Raw genomic sequence first — 14,530 nt, forward strand, 5'->3', positions numbered from 1 at the left:
AAAGGGCAATACTGTACAGTGGTACCTCCAGTTGTGGACTTAATCCGTTTCAAGGTGCCGTTCACACCCCGAAAAGTCCACAACTAGAGTGCCTCTTCTGGGCATTTGCGCGGCACAATCAAGCGCTTCTGCACATGCGTGAAGATCGCTTCTGCGCATGTGCACGTGGCGAACATGCCACATTCATAAGCTGAAAGTCTTTAACAAGAGCGGAACGCAACTAGAGGTACCACTGTACTTACTTTGCATGATGTGGAATTCGGTGTGTGTACTTGCACAAACAGAAGTACCTTTTCCAATAGAAGCAAGTTTGTGGCTGAGGCAAAGCCAAATATTAACAGCAACACTTTCAAACCAACTACTAATTATTTTAAAACAACAGGTGGACTGCAGAAAAAAGGCTCCAATAATTTCGTATGTTTTGGGGAGATCTACTGTGGAAAACCTGAGAACTTCAGCCATAAGCTATTCTCTGCATTTCAACCGACTCATAGAAAGCAACCTGAATTTTTTTCTGCAGCACTTACGTTTCATTTTCCGCTCCATTTGTCTTGTTTTTACGCTGCTTCTGCTCATTGGTTGCTGGAGGGGCCTGCCCCATGGCAGGTGGCTTCCGCTTTGCTAACATTTTCCGTTGCCTTTCTATCTCTTCCCTTTGGGAATTTATCCTCTCTTGTTGCCTAAACAAAAGCAGGACATGCACACAAATTAAGAGAACAAAATATAATACACGACACAGAGAAGTGGCTCATCTTCTGCATTCCTGGGCAAGCATATTAGAAGCGTTGGTTTCTGGTCATATTTGCTACAACATACCATATTCTATGTTACAGAAAACATACAACCCTGAATTTTTGCAATGTATAAAACTTGGGACAAGTGACAGTGATGCAACTGTTGTGATCACATGAATACCACTCTATCAGGAAAGAGGCAATGGCAAGTTTTATAAAGGTGTGATGGAGGCCTGCACATGCCTTGACTTACTCTACCAAATCTGCAGGTTGTCACCTGCTACTCCTGGTTTTCACCCTTATAATACTGTATATTTAAGTGTTAGAATGCCTCTTCATGAGGCAGTGTTTACCGGGGCATCTACTGATCAGTGGTAAATACAGGTGTATCTCAACAGATATTTAAGACGTGTTATTGTATATGCAGTTCTACAGCTCATGGCTTTGTGCAGCAATACTATTACTTAGCAAAGTACATCCCTCCCCCCCAATAAAAACAATTTAACAACTTTGTCCGGATTTTGGAAATATGGCAACCCTATTGTTAAGTATGTCACCTGCCCTGAGTCCTGGCAAACAGGGTTCTTTAAAAAATGTACACGTTTTGTAGAAGCACCTTAGTTACATATGGATTCGTGAAAAGGACAAGTCAAGTAACTGCCTGTACACTTTGCCGCCATGAGAAAAGGCAGAAGTTGCAGTTACGGCACTTACTTGATAAGGTTCTGGAAAGCGTAGCCATCTGTCCACTGCTCAGTGTAAGACGCTCCGTGCCGCACCGTAGCAAAGTGACCCAGTCTCAGCCGATCCTGCATACTCTTATCTCGACATGCCATCTTTTCCTGCTTTGACTAGGGAGAGAAGGATAGTATGAATCAACGCTGCTACAACTGGGGTTCACCACACTGCTAGTCAGTCAATGAGGACCGAAAATATGAATGATGCAAAGTTTAACACTCCTCAAGTGTACAGTGGTACCTCGCAAGACGAAAAACGCGCAAGACGAAAGAGTTTTCCGTTTTTTGAGTCGTTCCGCAAGACGAATTTCCCTATGGGCTTGCTTCGCAAGTAACAGCCGCTAAGCTGTTAATAGCCGCTAAGCCGCTAATAGCCGTGCTTCGCAAGACGAAAAAACCGCAAGACGAAGAGACTCGCGGAACGGATTAATTTCGTCTTGCGAGGCACCACTGTAGAAAGTAGTCTGTCATGTGCAAACCTGTGGCCTGCATCTGGTCCCTTACATGTGGCTTAGCAACTGGTTCTTTGTAAAGAAAGAAAAAGGGCTACATACACACATTCAAACCAAAAGTGCTGCATGCACATGCCTGGGAGGGAACAAAATGGGAGATTTCCATGAAAATGAATGGTAGCTTACAGCCTTTTGAATACAATTCAAGCCAGGGCCTTTTAGGCCAGAGCTGAAGAAGGAGAAAAAAAAGTGGCTCTTTATCCATGCATTAATTCTAAACAGCAAGAGATGTTCTCAATGGCTACCCCACTGTAATAAACGTCACAGCCCAAGCCACACTGTCTTCCTGATGCAACACAGCCTGGTTTTGAGGTTTGGCAAGTTTCACTGCTCACCTCTCTAGTGTTGTAAATGTCATTACAAATTTGACTCCACAACCCAAAAATAACTTTTGGTGATGGTAAGCATTTGTTCTAAATGCACCTCCATGTGACAAGGTCTGAATTAGGATTTTCAGTGGGTCTCCAGGATATAGCGGAGGTCACTAGGAAGGGGCATACTCAAAAGCAATGCTCACAAAAGATGGTGGTAGTTATACTACTATAAAAATTTGGTGGAGGACTGTAGCTCAAAAGCAGAGGAAGTGTTTTGCATAAAGTGCCAGGGTGGACTCAAGCCGATCTGACTCAGTATAATATACCTTTGCATGCATGTCCATATGAATATGATAAAACAATGTCCTCGTGGGCCCAGTACATTTGTGCAATCTTTACTCCAATTAATGTGTTCATCAATACCCCCAAGTATGCAAGTTACAGCAGGATACATGTTGCAACAAAATGCACAGAACTGAAGGGCTGGGAGGAGAGAAGAGGGCAAAGGTGAGAAGATTGTAAAGGGCAATTTGGAAGCCAAAACTTACCTTTTCTATAAGAAGCTTCTTGCTCATTGTCACACATCTATTCAACCGTTCTTTGTACTTCTCAAGCATTTTCTGTTGTTCATCTATCTGTCGCCTTAAGTCACAGTTCGCCTGAAAATAGAAGTAATGCTAAGAAGGTAGCCAAATAGAGAACAGCCAAAATCTCACCTGAACGGCATGCAGGCAGAGAGGGAAATGATGATGATGCTGTAGTTGTCAAAATATAGTACCAGAGAACATAGAAGGCACCACAGTGTTCAACTGTTGGGCCATGGAGGAATTTTAGTCATTTCACATTTGTATTAAGTAGTGTAGTCATAATAATTTTTTTTAAAAAAAAAGGTTGTTTGAATAGAAAACAAATTCTTCATTGGAATAATCAGGTTCTGCAAGAACATGGTTGGGTGCTTCAAGAAATCCTAGCCCATCTACAATTTAATTCCATTATACTAACAAGTTCCCTATGTTATAGATACATTCTCTCACTTTACATTACCGCTCTATGTGTTAAAAAAAATTATTATTATTAGTAGAGTTTACAGGTGTACTTACTCTCAATAGGTCATCTATCCTGCCTTCTTTCTTCTCCAGGTCAGAGTTCTTACTGTTTTCTAGTGCAGATATTTTTTCTACCGTGAGATCAGACTGCAGGAGGAAGAGGGAAAGAGCTCAATGTGAAAAATCACCCAAAAGGTGATTGGGTGTTTTAGGGACAGAAAAGCATGTCAAACACTAGTCTTTTGTTCCTTCGTGACCAATGAATGGAACAACCTAAAATTATGGAGAAATTGTTTTCCCTTACAAAAAGCAAACCAAAACATCATGCAAATGGTACAACCGGAGCTGAAATCTTTTCACATCTGTCATAAAAGCCTTCTCTAGTCCCTAAGGGGGAAAAAAGGGCTGAGATTTCCTAAGTGTAGCAAAGCTGGCAGAACTCCATTCTAATCCCAGTGATGCGGGGTCATGGGGGGGAAAGCAAGCGACAAGCCATACAGGCCGGGGAACTTGCGGTCCTCCAGACGTTAACCCCCATTAACCCCAGACAGCAAGGCTAATGGTTTGGGATGGTGGGAGATGTAGTCCACCATCATCTGGAAAGTTGCAGGTTCCCCACCTCTATCTTAGGGCATAGTTTGTATTCCCTGAAACTTTGTGGGGAAAACAAAATCACACCACTGTCGCTCAGCACACTAAATCTATAAAGGATATGAGAGGCAAGGTGGGTATGATTGTGTGTGGAGCTGACATGCCTTTTGCAGACATTGCCTATGAACATTTTAATCACGCTCCTCCCAAAGCGTGTTACATCCATACAAAATGGTGTGCCTTTGAGCAAGCCACTTTCCCCTCAGAAAAGCAACCTACCTTTCAGGGGGTATTGGGTCTTTTTCTACCTATTTTCGGTTGGTCACCTTTTCAAAATGCAACACTGCCACAAAGCTTAAAAACTGAAACCATGGCTGGGTTTCACAAGATCTTATCGTCTTCAATGAGAAGATCAGAATCTGGGATTCTCGTTTCCCTGAAAGGCAGCTTTATCCACCAATACCAAATTTCCCCTCTGTTATATAACCAGAAGGGTGAGTTCTGGGCAGCTGTCTCACCTCCACAGTGCAATGGTGTAGCCCCAAAGGCTGAGGACCCCTCCTTGCACATCCCAGAGTCATTTACAATTTAAAGGGACTCCGCAGCAGATGCACATGTGATCCTCAGCAGAAAAATCCATCTGAAAGGGTCCTAAAAGTTTGAAAGCCATCATTTTATATGGTTGCCCTAATCAGAGGCCTCTTAGTACAAACAGGAATTTTGAAGAACACATGGAAATCCCATGTGCAGGCAGATTCTTTCTTTTGGGCATGGTGATGCATGTGTTGGAAACGCCAGATGCAGATCACAGCACTCAGAATTGTTCAGACAGCGTGCACCCATTTTGCAAAAGGAGTCAGGGTTGAAGGACAGCAGCATTTTAAAATAAACAAATGAACAGCAAAATAAAAGACAACTTTGTCTACCACTGGGGGGGAAAAGAAGAACATGACAATGGTGGGAGGCTGGAGGCAAGAAAAATAGCATCTCCTCTGGAAATCTGCTGACCAAAACACATTGTTTTGAATAAGCCAACAATATCCCTAAGGCTGAAGGCACTTAGAAGGAAACAACTGATAATGGAATAAACACCAGCCTTCTTCTGGCATAGCTATGTCACTACCTCATTGCCCTCCATTATTTCTCCAATGATATGTGTTTGACTCAAGCAAGATACAACACAGACATTGCAGTATGTTGTTCATCGGTTTTATACCTGTGTCTGTTTATGCTGGACGGAAATCTGTTTTTGGGAGGTGCAGGAATGCTCTGTGTTCCCTGAACCCGTTGAAGAAGGACTGCCTTGCTGGGCCTGCAAGAAAAGGAGTAAACGAAGGACATGGGCTGTAAATTAATAGGATGGCAAAGCATTATGTCAAACACACACTCTTCCCAGCTGTTACCTAAGGTTAAAGAAAGCAATCTTATCTTGCCTAGTTGAGTGCTGTCAATTCTGATAGGCAGCAGGTTTCATATTTCCAAGGAAACAGAATTAGCATCGGCAGTAATAGAGCCAGGGTGCTGCAGGTTCCCTCCCCTAGTAAGAAAGGTAGCTGTGTTTGGGATTTTTTATTTTACAGAAAAGGCGAGTAACCAGTGACATCAAAGAAGTTTATAAAGCTATGCATGCCATGGAGAAAGTGGACAGAGAAAAGTTTTTCTCCCTCTCTCATAACGCTGGAACTTGTGTACATCCAATGAAGATTCAGGACAGATAAAAGAAAGTACCGTATTTTTTGCTCCATAAGACACACCAGACCACAAGACGCACCTAGTTTTTGGAGGAGGAAAACAAGAAAAAAAATATTCTAAATCCCAGAAGCCAGAACAGCAAGAGCGATCGCCGAGGAGCGAAAGCAGCGATCCCTCTTGCTGTTCTGGCTTCTGGGATAGCTGCGCAGTCTGCATTCGCTCCATAAGACGCACACACATTTCCCCTTACTTTGTAGGAGGGAAAAAGTGAGTCTTACAGAGCAAAAAATACGGTACTTCGTTACACAATGCAGTTCCCACAGGAGGCAGTGATGGCCACCAACTTCAAAGGCTTTAAAAGAGAATTAGACAAATTCATGGAGCGCAGGGCTATCAATGGCTTCTTGCCATGATGGCTATGGTCTCCACTGTTGGGAGGCAGCAATGCTACCAAATACCAGTTGGGAAGAATGTTCTTGTGTTGAATCCTGCTTACTGGTTTCCCATAAGCATCTGTTCCACCACTGTGAGAATAGGATGCTTGTCACTGGCCTGATTTAGCAGACTCTTTTTATGTTCTTATGTTTCAAAGTCTGTCTGATCACATGCACGGGGCTAGGTCCAGATTAAGTCACACTTCATTTCCATAAAAATCAATGGGATAAGCTAGTCATGACTAATTAAATCCCCTCGATTGCAATGGGACAAAATGAACAACTAACTACATCTGGACCCAACCTACTGTTAAGATGATTTAAAAAGCACATTAGAGATCATTTCCAGGGAAAGAGCCAAAATGCTTTTAAGAAAATGAATTGTTTGTAAAGTCATGAATGCATTTCTTTGGCAAATGCCTGGGGTCTGGGGCAGTGACACAAAGATTTAGCTGTTGGAGCTAAGAGGGTCGAATGACAACCCTAGAAATGCAATTTGCTTTGCACTTAATAAGCCTGTACAAGCTGACAGATTCTTTCTATGGATGCATTTCAATGTGGAATCTTAGGAGACACTGCAGAAAAGAGGGGGGTGTGAATCATGAGAAATAAACATTTTAAAGTTGAAGCATTTGGCCTTCTAAATAAGATTAGGTTACATTTCACAATCTGAAGATGTAATTGTCAGAGCAAAGGAGCACACAACTTGTTCAAAGCCAAGCGCTACCTTGGAAGCCATCTTGCCCATTTTAGTTGCTACTTACTAGTTTAATCAACATGCCGAACTTACATGTGATGGCCACTGAGCCACTCCTGCAAAAGAATTGACCATGCTACCATATCTTGAAGATGAAACCATTAAATAACAAAAAACCCTTTAGTATATTGGTCTTTCAAATCATGAGAACTGGAAAAGCTGTGATTCTCTAAACTTCAATTTGTGTTCCATTTAGAAATGGGCCGCTCCATTTCATCACCATGAAGGGATGGGAGAGAGGTAAAGCAAGGAAAATGGGAGGGAGAAGAGGCCCCAGAGAAAGGAGTACCTCAAGGTGGGGTCAGTTAAGTAGGGTTTGGGGGGAAGAATACTTCCTAGAGAGAGAAAAAGAAAAGCTAAAACCTTTAGCTGTTTTGGTGTCACAAGCTGCAACCACTGACTAGAATTTGAACAAAAAGAAAGAAAACCGACATTCTAATAAGGGGGCCATACAGATGTGTGGGGGGGGATTGGATGCTATCCACTCATGTCAGACCCATTCAGACCCCCTTGGGTGTGGCCATTAAGACCATGCTCACCGAAGAAAATGGAAAACAGAGGCTTGCACCCCTCTGGGCCAGCTGCTCGCCCTCTAGCCGCTGTTTCGCCAGCATCGCCGACACCAGCGTTGGCAGAGCAGAGTGATCCTCCTGCAGTTCCTTGGCTGCGCTGTTGTCTACCCCGTAAAGCGGCTGCTCCATTCGCCGCTGTAATACATTGAAAGAAAACCACAAGATACTTTGAAGAGAAAAGAAGGAGGGAGAGGTAGAGTCATAGATAACAAATCTGATCCATGCATTAGTAAATACGGCAGCTTGGAAACAGCGAGGAGAAGCAATGGGAGGGAGCGAGGAAGCGTGTGATCTAGCTACCAAAAGCGGCCCCATTACTACTAGGCAAATAAAAGACACAGTCCCTAATGCCTTTGCACCTTTCTGGGCACAATGGAAACCTATGGTATTAGGTGGAAGAAAAGTGCCGAGCCTCAGACTCACAGGCTTCCCAACCACCTCTCCTCCAAATGCTACACCACAGGCATTTAGTTCTATTGCTGTATTGCTCTTACTGTTAAGAAGCTGCTCCCAATGTTCAACCAAAATGTACCCTCTCTTAACTGGAACCTGTTGATCTTGTCCTGCTCTCTGTGGCAGCAGAGAACAAGTTTTTACCCTTTCCAATAGAATAGTCTATCAGGTAGAGGAGTGTTGTTATCACATTCTGCCCCCACCCAAGTCTCCTCTTGTCCAGGCAAAACATATCTCTATGTATTGAATGAGAAAGAAGGGGGAAAGGCATCACAACATGATGGAAGAGACTGCCAAGCATAATTTCTCTAGGTTGGTGCAAAGTTGCAACATGGGCCCTCCTCTTACTTACACACACACACACACACACACACACACACACACCCTGCCTCCAGACTTGTCTCTTTTGAAGAAGTGACAAAGGCCTCAACTCTTCAAAACACTTAAGGTTGATTGGTGTCATTCAGCTTCTTTTAATTCCCTTTGCTTAACTGTCTTACATCTCTGGTTGCTTGATCTGAATGAACAGCCAGATCTAGGTTCATTGGCATTAACAAATATGCTTTAGTCCTTTTTCCCTGTTCATGAATGACGTCTAGTACCATTGCCAATTTTCCTGTACGCTGAAATGACATGGGGTCTATTTACTCTCATATGTTTGGGAACCTGGAAATTCTATCAGCATTACTTGACTACCACTGCACCCGATTTTTAATGGTGCTTCTTGGTTGCCACATCCTTGTTCACACCTCCTGCCTGCACAGGAGGGGACTTGTAGTTTTTTGAGATAGCGTGGCATACCTCTGTCTCTCAAATGACATGAGCTGAAGTTCCCTATCATTCTAGAGGGGGGCCTGGAACAACAGCTCACTGTTACTTGTTCTAACACTGCTTCTGATTGGCTCTAACGCTTCTTACAAAAACTAGGCATATTATACAGACACACAGATACAGGGAAATAAGCTTGGATCAACTTCAAGCATGATCAGCACTTCACCACGAGGGGGAAAATTGAGGCTAGTCCAGGCTAGATCCTCTAGACCCAGTAGAGTGTGCTCATCTCTACCATGCTCAGCTTGGGCCCTGAAAAAACCAAACCCAAACCTTGCAAATGTTTCCTATAAAAACAGAAAACAGGACATCCTTCCAATGTATGTATACAACATTGGGAAAAACATACACCATACCTCCTAAAAAGGATGAAGTTAAAAGCTGACCCTGCCATTTGTCAACACGCATGCACGTAACAATTACACACTTGCTCAGTTTACATGTACAGAATGACTTTTTGAGACTATTACAGTGGTACTTTGGGTTAAGTACTTAATTCGTTCCAGAGGTCCGTTCTTAACCTGAAACTGTACTTAACCTGAAGCACCACTTTAGCTAATGGGGCTTCCTGCTGCTGCCATGCTGCCGGAGCACGATTTCTGTTCTCATCCTAAAGCAAAGTTCTTAACCTGAAGCACTATTTCTGGGTTAGCGGAGTCTGTAACCTGAAGCGTATGTAACCTGAGGTACCACTGTATAGCCTGCAGAAGATAAATGTGCAATTGAGGTTGTAATAAACAATTCCTTTTCCATTCTTCCAGCTGAGTAAACTGTAAAAACAAGTACTAGATATGGTTTTAAGGTATCTTAAAAAAAAATATGATTTATTACGTGCCCTCTTCCAGAAGGTTTCAGGGTGGGTTACAGCAATATAAAATGCAGCTCGAAGACAGTTTGAAACAAATTGCAATCACAACTAGAGGGGGTCTTAAAATGTAGTGTCAACAGATAGGGTAAACAGGTGCGACTTCAGCATACAACAAAACTTATCCAAGAAAGGTGCCAGATGCACCTATGTGGGGAGGGAATTCCACAATTTAGGAGCTGTCATCCCCCCCCCCAACCTCCATCATTTTATTTGTATGCCCCCTTTCCATAGTTAGAACCATGGATTTTCCACATCTCAGATTACCTCTGTCAGCTCAGTTAGGAAGGCTGTAATGCAGTGAGGTGAATGCCACACCAACAAAATCCCTGTTCCGCCCAATGCCACAAACATTCCCTCAAATTCAGAAACAGTGTGGACTGTCCTCCTAGTGAGGATGATTCTGACTCTCCCTCACCGCCCCTCTGACCTGAACGGTGCTGCAGCAAGTACCCAGGTGGACATATGTAGCTGCAGTAGCATACGGCCACCAAGCTCATCTGCCCAGCTCTCAGTTATGAATGCCAACTCAGCCCCTGCTATTAAATTGTGGACAACAGATGTTTTATTCTGGACAGACTTGGCAGTTACCACCACCACCAGGTGAGCTGACTGGCAACCCCCCGACTCTGAAGCACAGCAGGAAAAGCAGAGGGAGCAAGGGCTTTGATGTAACAAGCACTCCCCACCACTGTATATCTTTGTTTGCCTCCATATCTACCTCCATTTGCCATCATGGTAGTCCCATTCCCATTCCCCTCTGGGGCAAACCCATAACTTCCCTAAGCCTCTTCTAAAACTTGTTCCTGAGCAATTTAGAATCCTTTTAAAAAACCTACAAAGACACAGAAAGGTATGGTGATGTGGTCAAACCAAACCTCTTTGTTAAATTATTTGTCCTAGGATTAGTAATGGTACTTCTAGCTCAAGCTACCTTATGACAAAGTCACACACATAGGTGGACACACTTGTCATTTCTGTGTAGTTATTTACAGCAATGGATAACAGACACTGCCATTAAATTTTACATGGGCAGGAGAAGGAAATGCAGTGCTAAGAAGATTTCTATCTTGCCCTATGCCCTTGAAATGTTGAGTCATGGTGGTTTTCAACTTTTGATTGGCCTTCACTCTTCTAGAAATATAGTTCCTGCCACATCTTGTTCGTATGTATGAGCCTCCTCCTTTGAAGATTACCTGCTGCCTGGCTACTGCACACACACCTTAATCAAACAGAGCCAAACACTGGGTTAGACAGACAGCAAAGACAGCAGGAGTAAGAATTTAGGTAGAGGAAATGTTAACGGGAGCATTCAGATCCCACCACCTGAACCCTGGGAGCTCTGCACTATCACCAAGGATTTCTGAACCACCACCTATTAGGACTGTAAACGTTGCTTAAATTTAAAGCTCAAAATGAGATTTAATAAAGCAATATATAGAAATGATACCCTTTTCAGGGTGCCACATTACTCACAAAAGCCCACACTCTGTCCCTTCGAGTGAATACTTACAGGTAAAGGATTTGATAAGGAATGCTGTGGCGATGATCGTGCAACAGGTGGCACGCTTCTTCCAGGACTTGTTCCTGGACCGCTTCCCCCAGCAAACTAAAATTTGGAGGGGACAAAAAAAGTAGACCAGTAAGTTCATGGAAACACTGTGAAAGTTTCACAGAGCAAAGCACACTGCACAGGTGCACAGAAACTGGGGCACAGAAAACTATGCACACAAGGGAACAGCTACAATTAAGATCTGGATTTTTTTTTGCCCTAAAACTGTTTTAAAAATATAAAGAAGACAGTTCCCTAGAAAATTTAGTCATTTAACTGCAAGGGCCTCCCTAAGAAGTTTACATATTATTTAGAAGAGTCCCTGTCTCTAACCTACATGGAAAGAATTTGCAAGGACATCGTTTTCTGAAAAGTTACATGTAAAACTGGCTTACCTCAAAATAATCACTAATTTTATGTCCCCTTGGAGTGACTTTGCCTGGAAGGGGGGGAAAAAAAAACAGATGGTATTAAACCTTCAAAATCAAAACACTCTCATGCTTCAGGGTTTAATTCTTCTTTTTAAAAATTGTCTTGGTTTTGAGATAAGAAGAGAATTGGGTAGTACCAAAGATTATGGATGTGCCTGTTTATTATAAGGGAATTTCCAGACTCAGCTGTCCATGTGCTGTAGCATTCTGCTCCTCTTAACATGTAAGACTGTTGATGTTTTCTGTGAGGGGAAAAAAGGATCCTGCACAGCTGGCTTCCTTCTTTAAGTGAGAATTGTGCATGTACTTTTCATGTAAATGACAGCTACATTTTAGAAGGACTCAGTGGCGTAGCGTGGGTTGTCAGCACCCGGGGCAAGGCAAGTAATTTGCGCCCCCTAACCCGTGGATTTTAGCACTCGAGTGTGAGCGCGCCCCCCCCCGGATGTTGCGCCCGGCCCCCCTGCACCCCCCACGCTACGCCACTGGGGCTGGGGGCGAGCGAAGGAGCCAAGGACCCCCCCAAAGGCTCAGCAGGAATTTATTAAATTTATTATTTGCGGAGCCCCCGCGGGCCGAGGCAGCCGAAGCCCCCTCCCCTCGGGCGCCTCCCCGCCCCCTCCTCTCCTTGGGCTGTAGGTGGAGCTCCAGATCCGGGCTTGGCGAGTGCCTCTCCTCCTCCCGGCCGGGTCCGGGGGCTTCCAGCCGTGCTCCGTCCTCGCCCCCCCCCCGCGGCTGAGACTTGCGCTGAGAGCCGGAGCCAGCGGCGTCCCCTTCTGCCGGGAGGCCCTCGCCCGCCCACCGGCTTCCTCTCGGAGGGTTTTGGGGAGCGCAGGGCGCGGCGAGGCCCCTCGGAGCTCTCCTCCCTCCCAGTCGGCAGAAGCAGCCACCGCCTGTGGCTGGGCTGAGGGGATGGCGGCGGGGAGCGGAGGCTGCCCATGCCCGGCCAGGCGTCAGTGGCAGCGTCGGCACTGCTGCAGCGGCTGCTCCTCCTGCGAGCAGTAAGTGGAGCGCAGCCGCAGCGGCGGCGGCGGGCGCACGCGCTAGGGCGCAAGGCTGGCGGTGGCGGTGGGGAGCCCGGCGGAGGAAGGAACTTGTCCCTTCCCTTTGGACTCGCGCCCCCCCCGATGTTGCGGCACCCCCCACGCTACGCCACTGGCACCCCCCACGCTACGCCACTGGGAGGACTCCCTCCTCACACTTCAGATGGTGTGTGTCAGAGTAGTAGACTAGAATGAGACAGAGCCTCTGTGTTGATGCAGAATAAATACCAATTAGGACCAACCTCTGAAACGACACAGTTCCGGGATAGTTACCAAGGGACTATCTGAAATGCAACACTTATTCTCAAAGATTCTCTGTCGCTCCCCCAAAAGCATGTTGGAGAAAAGGACAAAGACATGTATGCATGTGAGCACACACAGAACAGCAAAAGGAGAAAGTGGCAACGGAGGTACAACTGACAAGAGCTCAAAGAATGTGTGTGCATGAGTTCAAAGGTTCTTGGAAGAGGCACATAAATCGCTGCTTGAATGGCATCTGAAGGATGAGGAGGTAAAGTCGGTTATGATTCATTGGGCTAAAGATTTTGGGTATAATATACAGCTGAGTGATTGGGAAAAATTATGGAATGAGGGTTTAAAGTTTACTGCATGCAATGCCTTAAAAGAAAATGTGATGAAAATGATGTATAGATGGTATATTACACCTGTTAAATTAGCTAAAATGTATAAAGTTAGCAATAAATGTTGGAAATGTAAAGAAAAAGAAGGAACATTTTATCACATGTGGTGGGAATGTAAAAAGTGAAAAGCTTCTGGGAAATGATATATAATGAGATGAAAAAAATGTTGAAATATACATTTATAAAGAAATCAGAAGCATTTTTACTGGGCATTGTAGGAAGTGATATAAACAGAAAAGAATATAAGCTGTTTTTATATGCAACAACGGCAGCAAGAATATTATTGGCACAAAAATGGAAGCAAGAAGAATTACCGACGAAAGAAGAATGGAGGATGAAATTAGTGGACTATGCAGAACTAGATAAACTAACAGGAAGGACTCGAAATCTGCGGAACCAGAAATTCACAGAAGACTGGCGTAAATTTACAGACTATTTGAAAAGTAATTGTGATGATCAGACTACGTTTGTAGGTTTGCAAGAAGTTTTGTGAGGTGAATTATTAGAACTATTGCAAAAATGTATAAAGGGGAGGATGGTTAGTTAAGATAATTAAAGGCAATATGAATTTAAGAAATGCATAAGAAGTGGTCAAAACGGTGGATGAGCAGAGGTGCTGATGGAAGTCCAAAAAAGATTGTATATGTGGTGAAGCTTTGTGGTATGTACTATAATTTATATGTTAAAATTAATAAAAATTATTATAAAAAAAGGAAGAGGCACATAAAAGAAACTGAGGATAGATGCGGGAAGACATGGTAGAAGTGGGTGGATAAGGAGCAACCATAATGGGGCCAGAGAAGGAAGTGTCATCAGTATGGGCCACGATTCCAGACTATGCAAAGGTTGCTCCATATGATTCTTGGGATTAGGTGCTTCTGGATGCTTTGTCAACACCAAAAATGACCACTTAAGAAAGGAAGCATCAGAAAGGGAAATTTTTTACTCTTCCTCGCAATTTAGGTCTACATTCTCCAATATACCAGCTTCTGATGGATTCCTAAGGGCTATTTCAACCATTATTTTTGTTTTTACATGGAAGTACTTCAGTGCCTCAAGTTTTGTGACAATCATGTGTGACAGAGATGTGTGATCACTGCAAGTGACTATCTTTGCCAAGCAGCCACTGGAAAACCATGCCCAAACGTGACATGTGCATGTAGTGAAGCAGATGCAGGTGAAAATTGCAATAAGACCGCCTCAGGACTAAAACTGTTTGTCTTATAATGCAGACGGCAAATTTTCCCTGAAGGGAAGGGTGCTGCTCCAAGCTCAAGATCATAACAAGTTGCCCAATACACCTTTGAGTCAGACTCAATGATATC

The 14,530-nt window shown here is 44.0% G+C and overlaps 1 protein-coding gene across 15 annotated transcripts in view; it reads right to left on the reverse strand.

Annotated features, from left to right (window-relative positions):
- Positions 1 to 14,530, reverse strand: part of TLK2 (tousled like kinase 2) — a 39,927-nt gene that overhangs the window by 14,724 nt on the left and 10,673 nt on the right. For 9 of the 15 annotated variants that reach the window (XM_083469708.1, XM_083469703.1, XM_083469709.1 and 6 more), the window contains exons 5-12: positions 11,486 to 11,529; positions 11,052 to 11,147; positions 7,357 to 7,524; positions 5,151 to 5,246; positions 3,398 to 3,490; positions 2,846 to 2,956; positions 1,449 to 1,585; positions 528 to 680 (exon numbers count right to left, since the gene is read on the reverse strand). In XM_083469708.1, the coding sequence (XP_083325834.1) occupies positions 528 to 680; positions 1,449 to 1,585; positions 2,846 to 2,956; positions 3,398 to 3,490; positions 5,151 to 5,246; positions 7,357 to 7,524; positions 11,052 to 11,147; positions 11,486 to 11,529 (898 nt within the window). The remainder of the gene's footprint in view (positions 1 to 527; positions 681 to 1,448; positions 1,586 to 2,845; positions 2,957 to 3,397; positions 3,491 to 5,150; positions 5,247 to 7,356; positions 7,525 to 11,051; positions 11,148 to 11,485; positions 11,530 to 14,530) is intronic. The other 6 variants (XM_083469699.1, XM_083469697.1, XM_083469701.1 and 3 more) reach the window with 1 other exon arrangement.

This window comes from Podarcis liolepis (assembly GCF_965112155.1).
Source record: "Podarcis liolepis genome assembly, chromosome: 13".
NCBI lineage: Eukaryota > Metazoa > Chordata > Lepidosauria > Squamata > Lacertidae > Podarcis > Podarcis liolepis.